This window comes from Homarus americanus, unplaced genomic scaffold (genome assembly GCF_018991925.1).
Source record: "Homarus americanus isolate GMGI-L3 unplaced genomic scaffold, GMGI_Hamer_2.0 scaffold24922, whole genome shotgun sequence".
In the NCBI taxonomy this organism is placed as follows: Eukaryota; Metazoa; Arthropoda; class Malacostraca; order Decapoda; family Nephropidae; genus Homarus; species Homarus americanus.
This window is the reverse complement of record NW_024722610.1, coordinates 529,066-554,487: the sequence shown is the minus strand read 5'-3', so window position 1 is coordinate 554,487 and position 25,422 is coordinate 529,066. Positions and strand designations below refer to the sequence as shown.

The 25,422-nt window shown below is 36.9% G+C and overlaps 2 protein-coding genes across 11 annotated transcripts in view; one reads left to right on the top strand and one right to left on the bottom strand.

The window, feature by feature from the left end:
- Window positions 1–18,436, bottom strand: part of LOC121862855 (post-GPI attachment to proteins factor 6-like) — a 24,010-nt gene extending 5,574 nt beyond the window's left edge. For 2 of the 3 annotated variants that reach the window (XR_006088290.1, XM_042361185.1), the window contains exons 1-14: window positions 17,172–18,107; window positions 14,843–15,008; window positions 12,798–13,002; window positions 11,764–11,906; window positions 10,507–10,650; window positions 10,167–10,306; window positions 8,399–8,636; window positions 7,731–7,923; window positions 7,138–7,349; window positions 6,400–6,548; window positions 5,524–5,702; window positions 4,363–4,530; window positions 3,959–4,051; window positions 3,335–3,545 (exon numbers count right to left, since the gene is read on the bottom strand). Coding sequence is in view for 2 of the 3 variants with exons in the window: in XM_042361185.1 (XP_042217119.1) it covers window positions 3,335–3,545; window positions 3,959–4,051; window positions 4,363–4,530; window positions 5,524–5,702; window positions 6,400–6,548; window positions 7,138–7,349; window positions 7,731–7,923; window positions 8,399–8,636; window positions 10,167–10,306; window positions 10,507–10,650; window positions 11,764–11,906; window positions 12,798–13,002; window positions 14,843–15,008; window positions 17,172–17,301 (2,371 nt within the window). In the remaining variant the exon portion in view is untranslated. Of the gene's footprint in view, window positions 1–3,334; window positions 3,546–3,958; window positions 4,052–4,362; window positions 4,531–5,523; window positions 5,703–6,399; window positions 6,549–7,137; window positions 7,350–7,730; window positions 7,924–8,398; window positions 8,637–10,166; window positions 10,307–10,506; window positions 10,651–11,763; window positions 11,907–12,797; window positions 13,003–14,842; window positions 15,009–17,171; window positions 18,108–18,397 lie in introns of those variants that run through there. The other variant, XM_042361184.1, reaches the window with a different exon arrangement.
- On the top strand, window positions 18,192–25,422 carry LOC121862857 (WD repeat-containing protein 54-like). 8 transcript variants are annotated; one of them, XM_042361186.1, is made up of 8 exons: window positions 18,192–18,281; window positions 19,759–20,112; window positions 20,409–20,534; window positions 21,869–22,052; window positions 22,263–22,467; window positions 22,836–22,941; window positions 24,085–24,207; window positions 24,497–25,422. In XM_042361186.1, exons 2-8 carry the CDS (start codon window positions 20,026–20,028, stop codon window positions 24,623–24,625), a joined length of 960 nt encoding a protein of 319 aa, XP_042217120.1. In that variant the 5' UTR covers window positions 18,192–18,281; window positions 19,759–20,025; the 3' UTR covers window positions 24,626–25,422. The 8 variants fall into 8 exon arrangements, with proteins under 8 accessions (XP_042217120.1, XP_042217121.1, XP_042217126.1 ...); XM_042361187.1 differs by having other exon boundaries at window positions 18,197–18,281; window positions 19,866–20,112; XM_042361192.1 differs by having other exon boundaries at window positions 18,211–18,281; window positions 19,933–20,112.

Sequence of the window (25,422 nt, the reverse complement as noted above, 5' to 3'; positions counted from 1 at the left end):
GTACCAATGTGCATTTTCCCATCATGTACATATGCATTATTTTGTCATGTCAGACAGATGAAACCATTGGATGAAATAATTATTACAACTAGGTATATTTCTTTTCTAATAAAGTATCATGAAAGAAATACACAAACTTTATCAGACTGCTAAATGGTGACCTAATAAATTGACAAAAGTCATTCTAAGAGAACAATATTAAGCAACTAAATACCCAAGTGACAAATTAGGTAGATCACTTACAAGCCTTTTTTTAAATTAAAGTATACTGTACTGTATTATATAATTTAATCCACACTTAACAGTAACTGGAAATTTAAATAACTCAATAAATAGGAAAACTTACTTTTTGACTAATTATTAATTCAATATTTATTATGGTAATGACTGTTTAGTCAAGAGCTATAAAAGACAAAATATCTATTACAGTACTGTATACAAAATAAAGAAAGCTCTACAATACAATGAGAAAAGGCTTGTAAGAGCCCTCCAAAATATATGTACAATACATAGTATACTGTAAATGTATACAAGCACAGTCTACAAAATCAATAATGCCTACTGAATGACTATGTCTATATTGTGCCCATGAGACTGCCGGTCAGAAGCACTGAGGGCAAAACAGACATGTGAAAAAACATTTACATATACAATACAGGTATAACTTCTATTGTGCATTTGGTTCAAGTGACTATCATCTGGCTCTCCTTAAATTCAGCCCAAAAGGATATCAAGGCAATGTAATAAGCAGAACGAACTGATGTGAACCATTCACTAATCAGTTGGAAAGTTAAAATTCTTTATGAAAGTTGAGTATATGAGGAAGTGTGTGGAACATTCCTTCTACTTGTTTTGTCAACCCCCTTCCTGTTATTCTCTACATTGTCTATGAAGAAGTGGTGTGGATGTTGGAGTGAGTTTGAGGGGGTGAAGTGGTTTCATGGATGATGGGAATGTGAGTGATCCAATGAATGTTTCCCATGTTAAATAATTAAATTCTTCATCCTAAAACATATACAGTACAGTATTTTTAATTTTAAAGTTTTAAATTAAGGTAGCACAGATAAAAAGTTTAAAAGAGTAAAAAAATTATTAGAGGTGGGCCAGAAATGAAGGAGATTACATGACAATACATAGGAGAAAAGGTAGGAATAAGAATTGAAAAATTTCATTAGGGAAAGGTGTACTAAAAATGCAAAAATAAAATTAAAATAATATGAAGATTAATAGGATATCACACATTCAAGAATATTTGACTAGATATATAAAAATGGCAGCAAAACAACACCTCAGATTGGTACACATTTTAAGGTATCACAGTAAGGAAAAAAGATGGCTGAAGATCTTTTTCTTCACCTTTTCAAGCCTTTTTTCACTTACTGTAGAGTGGCTGGAGTTAACAGCAACCACACACACATACATTCTCCCCTCATTTTATGCCATTCTTTCAACCATTCTTACTGCTGTGGCATATATGACTAAAATTGCCCTCTCACAGAGAAGGCTGCATAAATTACATCAAGTGATATACATTACATAGTTAAGTAAGCAAGAGTAGTGGAGATAGTACACTCAAGGAGAAAAAAGCTATGGTAGGGTTCTGTTGGATATGTGCACTGGAGGGAAGCTTTTAAGAATATACTGTACAGTACTATTTACAGTAAACCACCACTATATTGTGGCCAACATTACCTTGTCTCGTGAGAGAGAGAACAGGGCATTGGCTGGCAACTTGTGCATGAGGCAGGCTGGCTAAAGGGGTGACTTGTGAGAGTTGCATCAGCAGGAATCAGTGACTCAAATTCCCTAAGAGATATAGCTGTAGTGCTGTGTAAGTACCACTAGTGAATGGATTTCATGAGATCAGAAGACAATCCTGTTTATTTCATAGGATTAAGATCCACAAGTAACACAGCTAACTACATCATGACAAGTATGTGGTTATATTCGTGCAATCTAGCAGTGGCTTACTGTATTGTACAAGCTATGCTTATCAAGTTAATCTATCAGCTATGAAAATGGATGAAGACAAAATAAAGTACAGTACAATATTTGTTAAAGAAGAACATTTACTGTTTATAAGTTGATTGGAAGGAAACTACAGAAACTGAAATATAGTGAAACAGATTAATACTGAAGCACATAAAACAACATTGGTGGTGTTTGAGGGAGGAAAACTGGAATGTGATATAAGTGTATGGAAGAACAGAAGATTGTCAGATTCACACATACTGTACATGTTTCGGTCACTCTCTCAGAAGAATAATAGAATGAAAGCTGGGATGGTAAAATAATTTGAATTACAAGTTAACTGAGCAGCCCGAAGAAGATTAATTATAGGAGAATATGGCACAAAAGTACAACTACTGATTGCTAGAGAAACATGAGTCTGTAACAGTGAAAGGCATGATGAGTGCAAGTGGCTGAATTTTTCTATATCAAATGCATTGAAAATAAAAAAAAATTAACAAGGGAGACAATAAAATTCATTATCTAAAAAAAAAAAAAAAGACAATGTAGAGAAGAGATGAAGTCCTGTACTGAGGTGAAAACAGTAGTTACCAACAGATAAATTATGACTAGTATTCACATGAGTAAATTCAGTAAGGAGAAAAAACAAATAAAGGATTGGTTGACAGACTAACTAAATCAAAGAATATGTGGAATGTGTGAAAAGAGGAAGGTACAGTCTCGTCCAAGATTCTTCGAACACTGCTGGATGCATCTGGCAACTCAACGCCTTTTGTTTACTATAATACGTTGTATAATATAGTACGAAACAACAAAGCCCAACCATTAAATTAGGCAACGGGAAACTAAGTAACCAATCACCGATCACTTTTACTTTTATTCATAATTTTCACTAAGTACTTTAGTAAACAAACGACCTTGAGTTGCCGGCAGTCTCCAGTAGTGTTCGAAGAATCTTGAACGGGACTGTACATATATGTGCTAGGTTTATGGTGTATGAAGGTCCCATATTAGCCACTGGGCTGTATTGTCAAAGGCAACCATGACAGATGACGACATACCGTGTCCACTGTATCTATCTTCATAAAATTCTAAAAACAAAAACAAAAAAAAACACCAAAATCCACATAATTCACTGTGTCAAACATAATCACACATTACAAACTGACTAGAAAAGTTGAAGTACAGCATTTTAACCGTACATATCTCATTTCTCATTCTAGTTTTTTAAGCTGTATATCTGAAGAAAAATGGTACCCACAGAAATACTAGCCATGAACCTTACACAAAACCCTATGGATGGAAAGTCACTCTCTGGTGTAGTTGCAGAAATTACAATTTGCCTCATAAGTCAAGCTCCTACCATCTTTCTCCCTGCGAGGTGGCAGGAGGCACAGTATAGCCAGGGCCATAGTGGCATGCCACACAGAGTGCACATAGTAGTAGTTGTCATGGGTTTCAAAGAACGCATAGCAGATGAGCCCTGAGGCAGCCAACAGCACTCCCGGGAGGAGACAAGTCAGCCAGTAGTGCCTGCTGGGGTAGCATCCTCTTTGATGTTTACAATGCCAAACCTGCATGAAAAGACATTGGACTGGTTATCACTCTTCATCCAAAGTTGGAATTTGGAATAACTCGGCAAGGCCAGAGCCCCACATGTGCCGAGTTATCGAGGGTTTACTGTATATATCATTTCTCACTCTTGATCTGTTTTTTTTTTCATGTTTGTATTTATTTATGGTTCAAATTTTTTGCTCCCCCAAGTCCCAATGTGGGTTGGTAACCCATGCCCAGGTGGGCTGATCCCCTTAAAAAAAAAAAAAAAAGACAGCTTCATCATTAAGTGGATGTGTTTGTGAATATTTTCCAACCCTTCAATACCCTCACATCTATCATTTGCTTCATTTATGGTACTGTAGCACATAGAATGACTTTACACATATCTGCATATAAAAATTGAATATTTTCTTTCAAGAAACCCACTCACCCAAGATGATGCCATGATGACAAAAGCAGAGGCAGATGGCACTACAAATACCCACAGCCCAGTGCGGTCATACTCAACCCCCAATGCAACAATCTGCAATGTAATCAAGAGAAACATTACCTTTCAATCCACAAAAACTTATTTCTAAAAGTGGGCCTAACAGATATTTCATGGAATTTCCATTACAAAAGATTGTAAACATCTAATAATATCTCAGAACTATACTCTGAAACTTACCCCAAACTATACAGTACCACATAAAATACCATAGAACTATACCCTGTAACTTACCAGAGAACTATACCAGGTAATGTATCATAGCACCAGGACTTACAATAGGACTAAAATTCACCATAATATAATGACTAAATGGAACCTTGAGCTACCACAATGCCATGACTCACCAGCGCACCAGCAACATGCAGCAAAGAGTAGAGAGAGTGTGGGAGGTCTGCCATAGCGATGAGAGTAACCCAGAACGAGAATATGGCTGAGTAGAAGTCACAAAACTGCATGACACTGAGTCGCATGAGACAGAAGTTGTATGCTTCCTGGTCACATGCGTGGTAGAACTGTGGATGAGCATGTAACTTGAGGGATTAATGACATAGATCAAAAGTGTTTGACCTGATTCAAGGAAATGCACCGGTTATAAATGTCCTATAAATTATGCAGTTATTGTTATCAAATTAGTATGCAGTTATGGGGTTCAGTTTGTTATTATGACTGCAATGAACACCTAAACAGAAAGGACTGATATATGCAAAATTCTCATACTGACTAGCAAAGAGTAAGAAAGTGACCTATGGAGACAGCCAACATGCTCTGACTGGAAATTGCCAGCTACTTTCACATAAAAATTAATAGCAATGGAAAAGTCACTTCAACTCCAAGAGAAAGTATTTTGCACGTGAACTTTAAAGATGAGGGGAGGTTTGTAGTTCTTGAACATTTGGATATTGTTGAAGAGCCACAGCCGATTATATTCCGTAAAATACGGTAAGCTGTACAAGTATTTGCAGGGTTTCACAGTATTACAAAACTTGCATGTATTCAGTATACAACTCCCTGATTCAAAGTGGCTGTCCTGCACTGTAAGATTGGCATGTGCTAATACTGTAATCTGTTGTCAGTTTCCATGTGAAAGTAGCCTTCTAGCCTCTGCCTGATGGGTCTATCATGTATCACAAACAAAATTCCATCCTAAACACAAAAATCATCTAATGTTGCAGTGGATGATGCAAATCAACAATAAAATTACTGTAGTTTACTAACTAGTATAAATATTCACAATACCAAATAAACCAATACATATATTAAACACACCACACCAATCTACTCTTAACCTGTTTTCACAATAGGATGCACCAGACAACATCATATTCAATGCTAATCAGCATAAAGAATAAATATGAGATTCTTGCAATACCAAAGATTAATACTGTATTACTTAGTATACTGCATATTTTCAATTCACAGTTAAAAATTGATTACAGTATAAAAGCCAAGTAGTGCAGTACTGTATTACAACATTTAGCTAAAGGAATTAAGTTGTATCATATTACCGTAGAAAAAACCATGGTGAATGCATAAACAATGGCCTCAGCAAAATATCGACGTTTAAGGGCAAGGAAGATGGCTGGCAGGAAGAAGAGATTTGATAGTGTGAGTAACAGGGTGGCAAGCAGAAGTTTCCAGTTGGGTGTGGCCTCAGAACTGTCCGTACATCCCCAACCACGATAACCTGGTGTCAATGATCACAATATCTTAATTATTAAGTCATATGTATTTTTTTTTAGTTTTTGGTAGCATATACCAGGTACAGTACACAGATATAGTAAAGCATGGCAAAAATTTAAGTTGTGTAAAATAACTTCTTGTGAAAATATGAAATCACACAAATTATACAAATTCAAGTAATGGGATGCAAAAATTCATGTCAAAACAAGAATGCATATCAATATAAAACATTATATATGAAGAAAAAGTAGAGAACAAGGAAAAGATTATAGGGAAAAAAATTACAACGGGTAACTGGACTCCCTTTAGTGACACTTCTGCATGCAACCCTGATGCCAGGTACTACAACACCATTATATGAACAGTATGTATGGTATAGAGCTTTAAGAGCTTTGAAATAATGAATGTAAATTCTCAAACAGATGAAAATCACACAAGTTACTGCAACATCATTTTTGGGGGGGGGGGAGATATTACACAGGCGATGTAATGTTTAGGAGTGTATAGTACTACAGTATCAGTTCATAACATTATGTGTCTATGCCCTATAGATGAAGAACTGAAGGTTACATAAAGAGGGAAAATGCTTGTAACTTCTGCATATAAATGTAATATTATGGATTTAGAGACCAGATTATCTCCACTGTCAGTTACTATATACAGTACTGTACAGTACTATGATTAAAAAGTAAAATACTAACCTGCATCACAAACACACGTGGAGAATATGAAGCCACCAGATATATACTGGTAGCAAGAGCCATATCTCCCACATTTTCCTTGTAAACATGATGCTGACGTCACACCAAAAATCACTGTCGTCACATTCACACTACACCCCACAACTTCACTGTAATGAATGTGACAGGAAATATTCAAAAACTAATTCAGCTTGGGGTTTAAAATGATAAATTAACAATACCTAACATTATAGTTTGTTAAGGAATTAAGATATTGGTATACTGTACTCTACCTAGAAGTGATGCCGTTACCCATTGTCTACACAGTTTGATACAGGAAAAAGTTAAGAAGTGAAAAGAACCAGTTAACCCCAGCAGGCAATAGGATAATTAGGATGGATTATTCCTTCAGTGAAATACTATTCCACTACATTTAATATTATCAGTACATCCTCTTTCAAATTTTAATATATACATAAAATGGGTAAATATTTAGATAAGTCTATTGCGACTTCCGTAAGAATAATCACTGCAAAAATGGAATCACTAATCTGAAATTTGTCATCTATTTTTGACTGATAAGGCTTTGTGCAAAAAAGGGGGGAACTGAACTGAAGAAAACTTAACAATTAAATCTTATAGAAACACCATAAAGAGAGAAGCTTAAAGTAAAAAAAATATGTTTTAGATAATTCTTGCAACAGAAAAGGGAATGATATAAATTCTACTCCTACACAAACATATCAAATTAACACAAACCTGGCATTGCTTAGATAACATCCTGGGCTGAGAGTAAGGAACCAAGGCCCAGGCTCTGGGAATGGTATTAACACCAAAGCAGCAGCATCATTTAGACTGGAAGTATTGACTAGGAGACTGTAGCCTTGGGAACATTCACCATTCACATCTGCTTCTTCACGTATTCCAAGGGAAACACATCCAGCTACACTAAAATTGTGCTTACTTATGTTCTGTAAAGGCATATGTGTAAACATGTTAAGTAAATTTTTATATATTTCAGTATTTGATGTCAACTAAATCAACCTAAAGTGAAAGGTAAAAACTTCTCTTTCAATAGAAATTTACTTTCTTCCCTGTGGGTGTGATATAAAATCTGAGATCTTACTTTTATAAGACATGATGATCTACAATAACCATTATTATTTTTACAAGAATACCTCCTCAAGTCAGAGAATGGCAAGAAGGCTATGACCAGATAATGAACAGCATTAATACCAATTTACAACACAATTCTCCTGAATGGGTTAATTACCCTAGATTTTTAAAATATGAAGTACTGTACAGTATTCATTATTGAAGGAAATTATGAGTCTAGTATTTAATAAACTTACCATAAATGGAGAAATAGCCAGTTCCACTGAAACTGTTCCTCCTATGTCAATAATGGGCTCAAGGTTAAATGTAAGCAGTGTTGGGGAAGCATTGGTAATGTTTAAGAGAAGAGGTACAGAGTCATTCTCATCAGGTGGCAAGTCATACTCAAACACAAAGTTTCCTCCAAATGTTTTTTTGACAAGTCTGTGCCTGCAATGAGAAAGTAACAATAATGAATAGTATCTAAAGACATACAAATGAACACACCTAGTATGATCACTCACACACACACACACACATATCCTACATCATAAACATATGCATATCTCCTATACAATATCCTCACAACTATATTGGCCATCCACCAACTTGCATCCACATATATCCAACCATTCATTCCATCCACCAACCCCTCCTGTACAAAATATTTACAAGCCAAAATAATGCTACTCTTATTTCTAATACAGTATGGTACTTTTAAATCATGCTATCTATACACTTCAGAAGTAATATGGCTATCAGTATAGTTTTTTATGACTTTGTTGAATAAGGACATGTAAAAAAAAAAATATTGAGGTTTAATGTACTTAAGCATATGATACAGCATGTAAGCTTAAAATTAATTTCCTGTGCACAAGACAGCCATTTCTGACACGGAAGCTGAAATACATACAGAATGCATTACCTTGGCCAACAGTTCTCCTCAGTCAGCTGCTTGGTATTCATAGCAGGCATGAAGAGGATGCGACGTGACTGTACTTGCTCTTTAGTGGTGACTGTTCCATTGCTTATCTCATCTGTGTTATTTGATGGGTAGTTGAAATATGAAGAGATTGGAGTACTATATCTTTCCTCTGGACACAACTGGTTTAGGTTCAGCTTACTTAGGAGATGATAACTGCTTCCTCCTGTGTCATCACATACTGTAACCCAATGAAAACATTTATTAGTTATTTAGTTCTTAACAAATAAAATGTAAAGGGCTACATTAAAATTTCCTACCAGCTATAAAAGAAACAATTGTAAAATCCCGGCCATAGTTTGTTTCACCATTTAAGTGTTTAACTTGATAAGGAATGTCATGTGGACTCCAAATTTCATTTGTCAGTGTTTATCTATGCAGTTGAGGAGCAACACCAATAATGGAAAAAGCAGCCTGGAACAAAGACTGAACAAGTTTCAGAAGAACTAGATCCATCATCGTGGGGAATACTGTAAAGAGGGAAATAATGAATTCATCCAAATACTTCTCGGATCATATCCACCCACAAAGCCACATTGAAAGTCAATTCTATTTGTGGAAATTATCAAAGTAAAAAAGGGAGTCTAAATTGGTAAAAAAAAAAAAAAAAAAAAAAAATAACATGGTGGGAAAACACTACTGTAATTACTGAACCAATGGAAGTCTACAAAATTTAAGGGAATGTCACAGTTGTTGTTGAAATTAAGTCCTTGGTGGATTGTACAGGAAATAAAGGAGCAGATTTCTAAATAGCCTTTCATTAAGCTACATATTGTCTTCTTATTCATTCAACGTCCCAGTTTTTCAAAATTTATGTAGCTTACTAACTTAAATAAAGTGTGTATCCTGAAATGAAAACCATTTTAATAATCCAAAGTTATCCAAATTTAAAAAAAGGTTCTCCACACCTGTTGTAAACACACCATAAAAACAAAATGCTTATTGCTGATGTACAGTATGATGAGGTATTCTTGGTGTTGATGTCACTTTTATGGTTGGGACAATTTGTAAAACAATGGCAACAAAGGTTAGGACTAAAGTTCAGTGAATGACAAAGAAAATAACTTACACATGGTAAGAATCACCATCATAGAATGAAAATTTCAATATAATAGCTTGACTTACTTAAATAGACATCTAGACATCTTATGCTAACTCCAGGACACCTTAGAAATATCTGCAATTTCCTTGTTCATATTTCAATAATGATGATGATAATGATGGCAAATTTATTTTAAGGGTGAAACCGCAGAAAAGTAAATACAACAGAATATTTGTTATTCTCCCTCCACAATTTCTGTTTATGGGAGAACCTGTTCCCTCAATGACTGAACTCATCCAAGAGATTCACTTCATGCAAGAAACATATTCACACAAACACACTGGTAAAATGGGTAACCCTTCTAGGTCTTATCTCAATACCCTGTACACTGCAGGGGATAACAAAAGGATGGACTGATTCAAATTTGATGCCTTGTAACATGTCAGAAACTGCTGTCTGCTCCTCTAGTTTGTAGTCAACTAGCACCTTCAACTGGAGTCTATATGACAGTCACTTTGAGGTCACATTCAAGCTGTTTTGTGTGAGCCTATCTAAAACTATAACAATCATAAAGAATAATGACCAAATATTGTGGCCTATAATATATTTACCTGACAATTTTCAAGTTCACTAATTACAATGAAAAACTAAAGCTATTAAATAACTCACAGTAAAATTTAACAGCCATGCTGAGTTGAACAGATGTGCCAGGTGGTGTCGTAAGCCTTACATAATGCCATGTTTCCTCCTCCGGTACTACTTGCATTGTGCATACATCACCAACACCTTCCTCATCACATTTGTGAATCCTTCCAAAAGAAGAGGAAAGTTAATAATTAATCAGTTTTAGAAAATTAAGAGATAAATACTACTGCAACACTTGTTCTCTTGTCATTCTGTTACTTTACTCACAAACTATATATAACAACAATTATTAAATGTATTTGATATTACAGAGTTCAGAACAAGAAGTCCAGCTTACTGGATATAATAATGGCAAATATCTCACACTGTATCTGTGGAATTGGGGCTTGGCAGTGCTCGTGCTCTAAAGGAAATATTTACAGGGCATGAAGGCATATTTTCATCCTCAAGAACCACACAATTACTGATATTCACAAACACCAACCATGTTGATGATGGTACGTAGAATCTATGAGAGAGAAACAAAAAACAATTACAATGGCAGCAAGAGAAATGTTGATCATGACCTCAATGCACAGTGTAATAAATATCAGAGTTGCAACTACAATACAGGGGTACTACAAAAAATTAATAATAGAAATATAAAACAATATTCATGCATACAAAGAAATATAGGACTGAAATAAGACATCCCATATTTTATGGCAGGAAAAAGCAAGTGACCTGTAAGATTCACACCATTAAATCAGCCCTTGATGTTAGGGCCTTGACATACATAATGACAATATACACTATCCATATAGACAATGTTTTCACTGAAAGCAGGCAATATTTTAAGAGATTTCTGTAAAAAGAAAGACTTTGTTCAATATTTGCTAGTCTCTATGACAAGATCAATTGCAATTATTTCATTTTGTATTAATAAGATGTTAATGTATTAGAAGACAACTTTTCATATTGAAAAACCCAGTTAAAAACTCTGTAAACACAGCATCAGTAACAAAAGAAAACTTATAAAGTTGTAAGAGAGCACTGCACGGTCTTTGGGCAGTTGCATCTTATCAGCATAAAAAACTTTGACACATAACCTGGATATCAGCAATTCTAAGTAACGCTTAACAGGAAATAGCTTTCAGAAATACTGGTACCAAATAAAATTTTCAAACAATTTTAAATTTCATACAAAACTATTTCTGTCCCTATTTTCTGGTGAAAAATCTGAAAGGAATACAATATATGGTAAATGTTTTGAAATACACTATAATTATCAGGAGAGGGAACTTATCCCTTATTGATCATAAAGGAGCTACAGTACAGTACAGTATTGCGAGTTTTATTTCTTAATACTGATACTATACAGTACATACGTGTACTATAATTAATTTTAAAACATAAGGAACAGAGTACAGGATAAACGGATAAACCAGTTTTTATCTGTATCCGTTAAAGCTAAATGCGTCAAACGCAAATAAACCCTCTGAAATGACTAGATACAAACTGTGGGACTATGGTTGTTGTTTAAGGTATGCCAACCTATTATGGAAATGACCATTAAAAACAAATTAGTGATCTGGTGGCCATTCCAAAGTACAGTACCATTACAATACACATAATAACTGACCTATAATACTGAGAACCTTCAACTTTCTGGTAGAGTTGTATCTCTTGGTGGGAATGTATTTCAGGCACAACAGTGACAATGTCATTTTCTTGTCTGTAAGTTACTTCTGCCTGCAGCCATGAGTGACATGATGGAAACAGACCCTAGGCATGAAAAAAGTTAAAATTACTGTAGTACAGTAGTATTATCATTACAATCCTTATATTTTTCTATTTTATAAAATTCATATCCTTTAGTGTATTACTCTATGTATAAAATCCCTGTCTATTCAATAGGCAAAAGCCATTGAATTTTAAAGAAATTACTGACTTAAAATACACATTGAAACCAAATGAATTTGTTAAAATGGAACTACTGTACTTATTATTATGTGAAGAATGTGACCCATCGAGGGAGGTGTTCTTGATCAGAATGATGGTGTTTGTTTACCAGTTAAAAGTCAACAGAGGTTGATGACATGGCATCAACCACCCAGGATAGGCTCAAACCAACCCAGTTTGAATCAAGCCACCATGCTGTCAAGACCATAAGAGCACTAACAGAATATAATCTTCCATGATTCCTCCCCAAATTTTCACATCCAACCTATCTACACTAGGTGTCAACAATTTGTTCTTCCTGCTTCACATCAAAATATTTAAAAAGTTATTAGAAAGCCTAAAAGCTCTTAATATTCTAATGCCTCAAACTAAGCTATTAATAATTACTGTACGTACTTCATTTTCTAAGTGGATGGTTACTGGAAGATCTTAGCATATGCTTTCTATACTACTGTATAAACATCCTATGGCACTAAACATTATACACTAAAGCAAACCTTAAAAACCTTACAACATATAATTAATATATTGTACAACATTTAAAGCAAATGACTTAATATAGTATTTGAAGAATATATTAGACAATGTATTTTGATCAATTACAGAAATATACAAAATAATCCGATAAAACCCAAAAAGATATATTTTGTGGCACAAATAAACAGGACTAATAAGGACCTAAACGTAAACATGTAACACCAAGAGAGTACATACTGCTTGTGTGATTCGGTTGGACGTTTCATTGATAAATGCAACCATAAACCAATCACCAGTCACCGGGTATGGGACGGATAGATAAGAGGGTTTCAAATCTGAACGCAGATGCACCTCATACACCTGAGAGCGATTCACCCACAGTCCAGGTGGAAATTCTGCACCATCAGGATTGACTACTGGGTAGCTCTGGGCTTGTAGATAACTGGCAGGAAGAAAAATGTAATATTAAGAATGAAAACAATTAAATACAGTGCTGTACACAGTAAAAAGTCTGAATAAGGAATTCTATTTGTGTGGTAATTTGTTAAAATGTTATAGTGAACCATTCTGACTCACAAACCATCTTCTCCAGTATCACCCCTACCCGAACATGTGGTGACGTGGTACTGGTAGCATGGGAGAAAAAGTCACACATTGATTAATAATCTAAAGAAGCTGTGCTTTCATTCGTTAAGAAACTACACCTGTAGCTATGAGTATTTTGCTCATGCTTGATAACAATGTTCTCATTCCACCAGCTCATCTCACTCCATCAATACATTACATTATTGGGATGTGCAAAAAACTAAAAACATTCCCAACAGTGAACAGGCTCTGCAAGCATTAGTCTGGTAGTCAAGAGTCTTCACAGTTCCAACAATAAATTTTTAAAACTAATATCTAAAATGAATAGTGGTTATACAAGTACCTAATCAATTAACATTTATAATCACAGACAATCTACTAAAATTTAATAATACTGTATTTCAAATACAGTCTGAAGGTTCACCAGAGCATGGCAACAAATGCAACAAATTACCAATATGGAATACTACAGAAATTCAAATGAGAAACATCTACAAAAGCAATTCCTTTTAAAGACAATAAACTATTGACCTAATAAACATTATAATCATTTATACACATTGACATCCTCAATCATGTACTACTGTATAAGTATTCTCTCCATTAGCTGGAATGTTCAAACCCCAGAACTCTCCAATAGCATGAAGATTTTTCCAACACTCCGAGAAATTCTGGGAAAATCTCCCCATTACCGGTATATCTGAACGAATTTCCAAGAACTGCATCATGCTCATTTCCCAAAATTTAGGAAAACATCTCTCTGTTCTAAGCATGGGAAAAAATTTCTAAGAGATTGTATCATGTTTCCAACAAGGGGACATGTGCCGGGCGCATGGGTGGGTAGGCTCAGAGTGCTCGTGAGCGACAATTGGCCACTACTGTCATATGACTGCAAGGGATGCCCATGACTGGCTAATGTATCTCACAGCCTATTTCCTCAAACTCTTTGCATCATGACATTCTTAATTCATTGTCCACTCCAATTGTACAAGCTTGTTTGCTCACTCACTGCTGTTTTCACATACAGTACAGCACTATGCTGTACATTACTGTACCAGCATATATTCAGCCAAGCATACCATTAAAGCAGCGTTAAGGCATAAAGAGTGATTACAGTTATGTATACTGTACTGTACATTCAGTAAGTGTGAAAGTACCATACTGTATGTACAATACTGTACAGTAAATAGCAGAGTGGACAGTGCACACACAGTATGCCTACCTTGCAGGCTAGTGTGTAGAGGGTGTATGTATAGTATACAGTGCATGTACAATCCCTCCATGGAGGGAGAGGAGTGAGTTAGCAACACCTGCTACAGGACAAAGGCAGGCCATCCTGTATCATCATTACACCATTTGGTCTGCCTGCATCACAAGCTCAAGATGACAGAATCTGCTGGAGAGTACAGTATAGTGTATACAGTAGTATATTTTATTTATTTACAATACCTGTACCTGTATACTGTATTGTACATGTACGTACAGTACAATATATGTGTTTGCATAAATAAAGACAGGTCTGTGTCTGTCTGTGTGAGGTACCTGGGAAAATTTCAGGGGCATGTGATTTTTACTGGGGAAGAGAAAATTTGTCTCCATGCCTGGAAATCTCTCAATCCCTGAATCACTCTACACCAATTATTGCAGCTAATGGGGAGAGTACTGTAATTAATATTTCAATACTGTCTGGAACTTACACAGTAATGCTGCGAGGATCACAGGCCAGGGTGTCATTGGCAGTGAAATTATATAGAGCTGTAGACACATGTTGAGGAACTGAGAAGTGGAAGATCTGAACATCCTTATAGGAGCGGTAAACGTACACCTGCCGTCCTGCCAGCACCTCACGTAGCACCGTCCCTCCTAAATTATGAACAGAAAAGTATAAATGCACTGAATGAAAAATTACTAAGTCGTCCCTCGAGATACACAATCTGTTATTTAGGTACTGTACTGTCTCAAGAAACATTTTATTATACACAAAAGGGTTCAAAATGTGACCATCAACTTACAATAGCTCATTTGAAAAAGCCTTTACATAACAAGCATTGCTAATTATAGGAATTACTGTTCATACAATATTTAATTTAAACTTCTTGTACAAAGTAGGTAACCAAATTATAATTAAACAATATAAAATAAACCTTCAAGTAACTTCTCCTAATACGAAAGAGTGATATACAGAATTCAGTTCTAAAACATAATTAGGTGTGTATGTGACTGCAGTACTACAGAGGGATATGGTACAGTAGTAACTCGCTTGCTTTCCACCACAGTACGTTGGGTTCATCCCTTGTTGGATGCAAAAAAATAATACCTGTCATGTAAGTTAACTATTGAACATTGCAGGTTTTCCCAGGTACTCCAGCACCCTCCTGCACTAAAACTAGACCCATGACTGATGAAAGAGAAACTCATCAGAATTAATAAGGGGTTAAATCAAAAGCCACTGGGTTCCTGTTTCATTAGTTATATTATAAATGAAAATGTCATAAACCAAACTACCTGATATTTATTTTTATTTCATTATTTTTCATTTCACCATTTATCAGCTTACTAGGCATTTAGGCAGTTGGTTTGTTCTTTGTTCGGTTAACGTGTAGATTAATGCTGCCAACGATTCTAGCAAGAACACACTGCTTTTTCACCATAATTTTTGTTGTTAATTGCTAGTGACAGTGCTTTCTTTTGGGGAAGTGTTTCTTTTTTATAATTTATACTATAATACCATGGGGGAGAAGCCCCCCCCCCCCCACTAGGGAGTTAGGTCAGGGTACGTTAGGTTAGGTTAAATAAGGATAAGTTAAATACTGACTTTTTTTTACGGGCATTAGCCCACCCGGGCCCAGGTCATTTTTAATGACCCACATCAAGGCCTGAGGGGTAAAAATATTATAATTATAATAATAATAATAATAATAATGAATGAAGTCAAATAATGGTCCTAGATGAATAAATCGGACTGCTAATCACTTCTCGACTAGTATTTGGTGTCAGAAAGTCACAAAAAATTGGAAAACTTACTTTAATCTGAGTTAATAGATCGCGTGCATGTACCGAGGGAGCGAGGAATTACCCAAATGTAGCCGCAATGAAGTCAAATGATGGTCGTACAAGTGTAATTCGGGCTGTGAATCACTTCTCGATTATTATTTGGTGTCATAAAGTAAAAAAAAAAATGGTAAACTTAATTTAATCTGAGTTGTGTTAGGTTAGGTTAGGTTAGGTTAGATTAGGTTAGGTACATGCACTTGATCTATTAACTCAGATTAAATTAAGTTTACCAATTTTTTGTGACTTTGTGACACCAAATACTAGTCGAGGTTAGGTTAGGTTAGGTACATGCACTCGATCTATTAACTCAAATTAAATTACGTTTTCCAATTTTTTTTACTTTGTGACACCATATACTAGTCGAGAAGTGATTGGTAACCCGATTTATTCATGTAGGACCATTATTTGACTTCATTGCGGCTACATTTGGGTACATTTGGGTAATTAGTCGGACCCCTGTTCTATCTTAGCCTAAAGTATATTATTGTATTATTAATTTTGACAGCATTCAGTGGTCTGTTTCCATCAAAATTAGATAAGCTTCATTGCTGGATTGTTTTATTTGGCCACTGCTACATAAAGGTGGAGGTTGCGGCAGAGGGGGAAATATTTTTACTTAAAAATGTCATAAATTTCAAGGATTTAGATCCAAAACAAAATGTATTTTTCTTCTCTTCAATATCTTCACAAAATTTGAAATTTAGATTCAACAGCTATCTCAAGTAATGCTGAGGTATATAGACTGACATATGCTTGTTGAAACTAGGAAAGGTGGTGTTATTTGAGTAAAATCACATACCTGACCTCAGTGTCTTGAGAACAGAATACAAAATGAATATCTAATCCTGCACCAAGAACTGAACATTATTAGTACAGTAAACCTTAATTACAAGTATTTAACACGGGTGAGTGTCTTACTAGAATGTTATTATATTTATTGTTATTATTATTAAGTAGAGTTCTTTCACCTACCTTCGGCACTTAGTTTCTGGTCTGACGGGTAATTGGCAGTGGACAGAATAGGTTGACAGAGGAAAACGAAGAAGGGTAAGGACATTGTCCTCCCCAGCCACATTCGACGCCAACTACCACACATGACCATTGTGAGCCTCCAGGGGAGGCTATAGGGACTCTGTATGCACGTTTCTTGAAGATAATAGCACCATATTACTAAAGTTAGAAATGGTGATCACACAGTTACCAGATTCCCATGGTGTTATACATGACTAGTACCGCGGCACCGCCGGGTGGGTGTGATTGACACCTCCTACAGACAGGAGCCTCGGAGGCAACAGCTTCTGCTATCAACAACACACAAACAGATGATGCAGTAGAGGCGCATCATTAACAACAAAGAATTCCATCACGTCAATACTTCCTCACAATCGCCCGTTTTCATCTATATTATAATTCGTAAAAATCGTTTGGTTCTACTCATAACAATGTCCAGCAACGCCTATACCCGACACTTGGAATTTTCATGTATTTCATCTAGACTGTTTTACTTTTCAAGATACAATTATTGGTGGAATCAAGCCAAATGCTGTCAATGCATTATTAGTTCACCACTCCGCTAAACAATGCTACCTGAAGTCTGAACCAATTGCCATGGTGTTGAGCGAGAACACGCCAAGTACAGGAGTAAAAAACATTGGTAAAGTCCAGACAATAACGCCAGTGCCTATCAAGGGTGCCTATAATATCCTCGTCATTTTTCTAAGAAAGACATTTTTTAATGCTAGGTTATAAAATTGGACAAATGAATTTTAATTTTTCAATACTTCTCTACACAAAAAAAAAAATAACGTTCTTTGTATTCCTGTGATATGACATTAACCCAATTATTGTTCCTTTGGTCATTTATCGACACACTAAGATTTCATAAAGACCTTTTAGTTTATTTCACTCGTAATGGAAAATACATTTTATTTGATCTTTTGATATCAGTACCACTTGGCGGGGTGAAACAAAGTCTGGCAGTGTTTGTGTGTGGAAGAGGTGGGTTGCTAGGCGACGCGAGTTCCTGCTGGTGGAGGGCAGAGCAATACTCCAGTCTCAGCGACCAATAACTTGATATTCCTCGTACGTGTTTCGTGTAGAGATTCGCTAATTTCTGATTATGTGAGAAAGTATATAAAAAAGTGGATTAGTTACAGTCATAAGTAAACGGAACTAAGTGAACAAAGGGATAAAAGTACCCTTGTGAATTATTAACTCGTGAGTGTGGTCTTCACGGCGTGTGATAATAAACTGATAATTATAAGTCCTGGCGTCACTCCTCTCCACCTACGATAACAGGTACACATGTAATCTTGAAAAAAAGACACTGTGTATGTTGACATTCACACCACTTGATTATTCCCTATCAGCTAGGGTTGCCATATCTGAACATTCAAAAAAGAGGACGCTCCCGGCACACACAGGCTAATATACAACATACATGGTATAGAAATCTTAAAAAAAAATTACCTTTGCTTAAGGCTGGACATCTTCATTCCCTTAGCTGCAGTCTTCTTCCCTCACTGTGTGTGTGACTTGATGTGCCCATGCATACTTTTCTGTAGATCGGACCTTTTTCAGTATTGGCTGATTGCTCTTTAGAAAGGTATAGAAGTCACTGCAAGGTGTTTCTCGGAAGTTGTACTGTACGGTCAGAATGCCTTTCATTGTTTCAACACTCAATTTGTTCCTTTCCTTTGTCCATTGACTTTGCATCAGTGAAAAAACTCTTTCTACATTTCCATTGTGACATGATATAGCAAAGAAGAATTGTGCAATTCTTAGCAATTCTGAGTGGCATTCAATGTTCTTTGATTTTTCAAAGTATCTGGTCCACTTTTTATGTGTTGGCAGATTACTAAATTCTTCATCACTCTTGTAATTTTCCACAAACTGCTTCAGGTTACTAACTTGGTCAAAACACTTCATCAACTTCTACCCCCTTATCAATCAAATATTTGACTGCTAAGTTGACAACACCTACAGGCGTACAAGTGACTTTCAGCTGACGAAAACTGAACGAGCTCTCTACGGTTTCCACCTCCCCTCCCCCTCTCTCTCTCTCTCTCTCCCGTCATTACAGTTTCATGTTTTTTTTTTCCGTGGAGAAAATGATGGAAGCTGAAATTCCGGACTTTTGAAGAATTTTAAAAATTCCTTCCGGATGAAGATTTCGAGACCTAAATGGAGGACATGTCCGGGAAAATACGGACGTATGGCAACCCTACTATCAGCAGATAAACATATTTTTGAAGAAATATGTACAGTCTCGTTCAAGATTCTTCGAACACTGCTGGAGACAGCTGGCAAGTCAAGGCCGTTTGTTTACTATAGTACGTAGTAAAAATTATGAATAAATGTAAGTGATCGGTGTTTGGTTACTTAGTTCCCCGTTACTTAATTTAATGGTTGGGCTTTGTTGTTTCGTATTATATTATATTACGTACTATAGGAAACAAACGGCCTTGAGTCGCCAGCTGTCACCAGCAGTATTCGAAGAATCTTGAACGAGACTGTACCTTTTAAATAAATGAAAAAATCTTCATTTATCTATCTATAGAAGGTAGATGGATAGATCTGGATTCAACAGTTTAACTATTTCTTCCCTACAATGAATTATCATCATCTCCTGTCTCCTACATAATGAACCAACTGTCTCCTACATAGTGAACCATCTGTCTCCTGCATAGTGAACCATCTGTCTCATACATAGTGAGCCATCTCTCCTACATAGTGAACCATCTGTCTCCTACAAGGTGAACCATCTTTCTCCAACATAGTGACTGAACCTTCACCATCATCACAGGTTCAGGGTTCGTGGTTCGCCATGTATGAAAGAGAGAAGACCGTGTTGCTAAAGTCATCAGCTTCACTTCTACCCAACAATGTCTGTCGAGTCAGGATGGGCGGCAAGGTACGTACAATATTTTCTATAATGTTGAACTAAAATTGTGTCAATATGTAAAAGTGACGTCATGGTACGTGACATGTTGGATAACGTCACAGTAAAGGGTGAAATGAGAATCTGGAGCACATAGTATGGCGTTATAACAATTCGGTTGAAGGAAGATGTCATATCAGTTGGCTTATATAAGATGACGCCATAACAGCTGGCTTACAAGAATACATCATAGCCTTAGGCGTGATGGTTGACGTCATGTCTTAAAGCGAGTAGGATGCATTAATTAAATTCCCGGGGGCTGGTTACAGATGTGTGCTGGCGTGATACACAAGGAGGAGTTGAACATCGTGTGCCCGGCTGTCCCGGAAGCGGAGCCGCGCGTCGTCGCTGCCAAAGTGGCACCATCAGCTACCGCGGGTGCTGTAATACTGCAAGTATGTTCTTATTTTAATGGAATATGTGTGTGTGTGTGTGTGTGTGTGTGTGTGTGTCCACCTGAAGATATTTTATCATCTGAGTATAAACTCTTAAATTTTGAAGATATTTTCTTTTAAAATCACTTTCATCTTCTAAGTGGAAGTGCGTTTGCTTTATGCAGGGTGTCCAATGAGCTAATTTCTTGACTGGGTGACAAAATGAGACAAATTTCCTGGCCCGAACAAGTTTTCTCATAACCCTTTCGTGCGCACCATACACTTTGGGAAAGAATGCACACCCACGCCACCAGCCCTTGCTAATGCAGGAAATTACGAGCTCGTTGTTACAAATGTTTTCACACACACACACACAGAAGGAAATACCACTTTAATCTCGATATACAGTACTTTTATATCTTTTGTTTTCTTAACGTTATGTCTACACAGATTTATTGGCTCCAGTATCGATGTACAGTAACTTTTTCTGTTTACATAAAATATTTAGATTAATGACAACAAGCATCATATTCTAATCAGTCATCCCTAGCTTCAATTTGCTGATGTAAGTCCGTAGAAACTTCAAAAATATTCCGGGACATTTCCAATCGTCAACTATGTCGTTGCCTATATTTATCATGTTTGTATTACTCAAGAAACGAAGTTAGAAAAAAAATATTACAAACATGAGTGACATATCCTTTAACGATAGCCAAACCATTAGTCATCTAATCGTTGTACTTTGTAAAGTGACAAATGGCGAGCTCTTATCTTAATCTTAATCTCTCTCTCTCTCTCTCTCCATTCACCTCCAAGCCTGAGTTACATTCCTGCCGTATTTGGTGACAAGTGTTGGTGTGTATGTGTGTGCATCCCCCACAACACCACTACATCCCCCACAACTCCACTACATCCTAATAACTACTGTATGGCTGATCAGACGTTCGTGTGACGCTCTTGATAAACACAGTTGAAATAAGTTTAAGATATGATTTTTGTTACAAATTCATGTGTTTCTCGACGTGTTGAAATTCACTAACATTATTATTGTTATTCCACCATTGATTCTTTCCGTTACTTCCTATAGAAATTTTCATGATTAGTTTTGTTGTGACGACTTACAGGTAATCTCGCCTCCTTGGAAAGCATCTCTTTTCACAGCTAGGAATGCCACTATAATTTTTATATAAAAAATAGGTATTTTTTATTGTGGTATTTGTTTTATTCTACGAAAGTTTGGAGATTATCGGATGATTGTTATTAGAAATCTTGAGGTTCGTGGAGAGAGCGAGAAAGAGAGAATGAATTATGAAGTCAGACGTACAACATCAGAGACCAGTGTCCCTCTCCTGTAGGCGGCGTGGGTGGAGGTGCGAGAGCAGGTGTTTTTGGTGCTGGCCACCACCCAGGGCGCTCTCATATTCGACTGGGACGGCTCCGTATTGCTCCACGCCCACCTCCTTCCTCTCACGCCCCTGGACACTCCCTTTACCTTCACCAAGGGCATCGCTGCTCTTTACACAGGATACATATGTGTTGGTAAGTTTAACCTCGATAAGCTTATCAATAATCTCTTAAAATCTTTGTTGTGCAGTATGTATCAATAAACATACTGTATAGAAGACTTTACTTATTTGTCATAGGATTAAAATTATTATAGACTTATAGTTAAACTGTCAGAGCTAAAAATTAATCCAGAAATAGTAATTTTTTGACTGAGATTCCACACAACTCGTTGTGGCCACTTAGGCGTCCACACAGGTGAGATCCTGGTGATCAGTGTAAACGAAGACGGGGACATGGCCACAGTTGAGAAGGTGAGGTGGCACGCGCGGCCCATCACTGCCTTGGCCACCCATGGCCAGGTGTTGGTGAGCGCAGACGATGCTGGTGACATGACCATCGCTCAGGAAGACGACGGCTTCACCAAGTTGTGCTCCATCGATTCTTATGGGTGAGTCGATCACCACACTTCTTACTTGCCTGTTTACTGTACAGGCATTTGTACTGCTACAGTAATCCTCATTATTCTGTTATCAGCTCCAATTCATTCCTGTTAACATAAGACCCCCCGGGCCCTGATGTATGTACGTCCGACCTGCGCCCGGGTGGGCTAATCCCCACAAAAAAAAAGAATAATAGGGTTTCACCTAGGAAAATAATAAGCTTTGTAATTTTCCTATAATGAATATCCCTCGTAAATGAAGACCTGTTTGACCAAAGCTAAATCACAAAAAAATGTATCAATATTACATTGAGGTTTTAACTAGATACGTTCACAAGATATTTTAACTCTTCTCAAGTACTATATGTGTATCGTAGGTCTGCCGTGACGTGCTTGACAACATGGGGCGGACAGGTATTGGCTGGTTACCTTTCCGGACACATCAGGATCTTCAACCTCCAGGACGGGTACATAGTCGCTGAGGTGAGTTGCGGCAGTTTATTGTTTGGATAGTTAATTCAAGGAAATTTATAGCTTATTGACCTCATGTGAGTACATAAGAACATAAGAAAATCAGGAGTCTGCAATAGGCCGGTTGGCCTGTGCATGGCAGCTCCTGTCGAGAGTTACTACCACTCTCTATCATCCATGAATCTATCTAGCCTCCTTTTGAAACTTTCCAGAGTTCCCGCACTTACTACAACGTTGCTAAGCTTGTTCCACTCGTCCACCACCCTATTTGTGAACCAGTTCCTTCTTATCTCCCTCCTAAACCTAAACTTATCCAACTTGAATCCGTTGCTCCGAGTCCTATCCTGCTCGGATATTATAAGAACTTTATCTATATCCCCTTTATTGGTTCCTTTCACCCAATTAAATACTTCTATCATATCTCCCCGCACTCTTCGTCTTTCTAGGGAATGCAAGTTAAGTTTCTTTAATCTATCCTGATATGGAAGGTTTCTAAGTCCCGGAATCATTTTTGTCATTCTTCGCTGTACCGACTCTAGTGAATTTTTATCCATTCTATAATAAGGGCACCAGAACTGAACCGCATAATCGAGGTGCAGCCTGACTAGCGCATATAGTTTCAATAAGACCTCTGCACTCTTGTTACTTACACTTCTAGATATAAAACCCAATACTCTGTTTGCCTTATTTCGAACATTAACGCACTGTTTTCTAGGCCGTAGGTCCGGGCTTACAAGTACCCCTAGGTCTCTATCACAAGTCGACTTCTCTAGGTTGATGTTGTGACCAGGTCCCAGCTTGCTGATCCGACTTTCTGCCTCATGACACAATTGCAGGGTTTCAATTGTTTCTCTTACTTTGTCAACACAACATACATATATCGTATATCACTATTGATCTGTATTTATTTATAGTCCTTTATTAATAATAATATTATAATATATTTTATTTAAAATTTTTGTTATTAATTATTATTATTATTATATTTTCGCCCCCAGGCCATGATGTGGGTCATTGACTTGTGCCCTGGTGGGCTAATCCCGTAAAAAAAAAAAGTGGATCCCACATGTGGACTAATTTTTCTCTCTCACAGATGTACCAGGTACCTCATTTTAGATGTATTGCAGCTTGTTTGTACGACATCTCCCCCTACAGGTGTGTGCCCACGTGAGATCCATTACGGGCTTGGATGTGGCGCGGGAGACTGGGATGTTGATGACGGCCAGCGAAGACACCTTCGTCAGAGTGTGGCAGCTTAACCCAGACACCAACCTTCCTGTCAGTACCACACACGTTATATTCTAGTTTAAGGGAGACTACTTTTTTGGTGGTTAAATTATATGCTTCTAAAGATAAATGAACACCTTTAAATGGGTGAATTTCACAAATTTAGGTAGAGTAAAACTTTTCCTCTACAGTGTTTTGTTATGGCAAACATGGTCGTGTTGTGATTCTAGCAGGTCATATATTATAGAATATTCCTATTTCTTTTAGTTTTGTGAGTCCTTACTTGTCAGTACTGTATCTTTACTTCCTCCCTTTCTTTCGGTGTCTGTTCTTCCCACAGATAGAGCACAAGTACAGTGTCAGTGAAGAGAACACTGCACTGTGTGGTGGGGTGTTCACAGATGACCTTGGCTCTGGCTATGTCGTCACAGGATACGACCGTCGTGAACTCATCTGCTACGCCATGTAGCCTACTCAAAGCTATGACGGAACGCAAGACCCAATACCAACACGGAACACGCAACGCTTTACAATGCTCTGTAACGTAAGATACATTTCTACTGATCACCCATATTTTGTAGTGTAAAACAACAAGCTCCATGGTTTTGTGAAACGCTGGTCTAGCAGTGGAGACGCCAAGCTATATACGAGTTACATCATTACTAGTTTTTACTATTATGACCCCATCTGCTATACGCTATATAAAGTCCCATGCTGTTTAATATCAGCACGCTGTGTAAAGACATCTGCTCTATAAGGCAATACGAAATGGGCGAACTTTTGTTTACCCTACAAGTGTCATTATGAAGTGGTTTGGAACACTAAGCGCACTTTACTGTTCATGTTGGAGTGGTTTTGTTTTGGATACGAGCATTATTTCTTTAATTTAAAGTGGTAGAACAAGAAAACCAATTGGAAAAATGTTGGGGTAATCTAACCTACAACATACTAGCCTAGATTAACATAAATTAAAATACCCTAAGCTTACATAAACTGGCATAGCCTAATCTATACCTAGTGTAATACAAAATACAGTAGTCTACCCTATCCCAACCTAATATAAACTAGCCTAGCCTATTAAAAACTAAACCTAACCCTAATATGAACAAGGCTGGCCTAACCAAACTTTACTTATTCATATCCACCTCAACCTCTGAGCATTTTAACCTTAATTTGTCTGCCTTCTGCTCCTACACAGTACCGTAGGCAAGGCGAGCCAGTCACCAAGATGCTGTAATAAAAGTATGTGATAAACCCTTGATTATA

Excerpts from the sequence above, each read along its gene's own strand:
- LOC121862857 (XM_042361186.1), top strand. The coding sequence starts at position 20,026 with ATGTATGAAAGAGAGAAGACCGTGTTGCTAAAGTCATCAGCTTCACTT. Across the intron at positions 22,053-22,262 it reads CACAGGATACATATGTGTTG|GCGTCCACACAGGTGAGATC; the intron begins GTAAGTTTAACC and ends GTGGCCACTTAG. Across the intron at positions 22,468-22,835 it reads TGCTCCATCGATTCTTATGG|GTCTGCCGTGACGTGCTTGA; the intron begins GTGAGTCGATCA and ends TGTGTATCGTAG.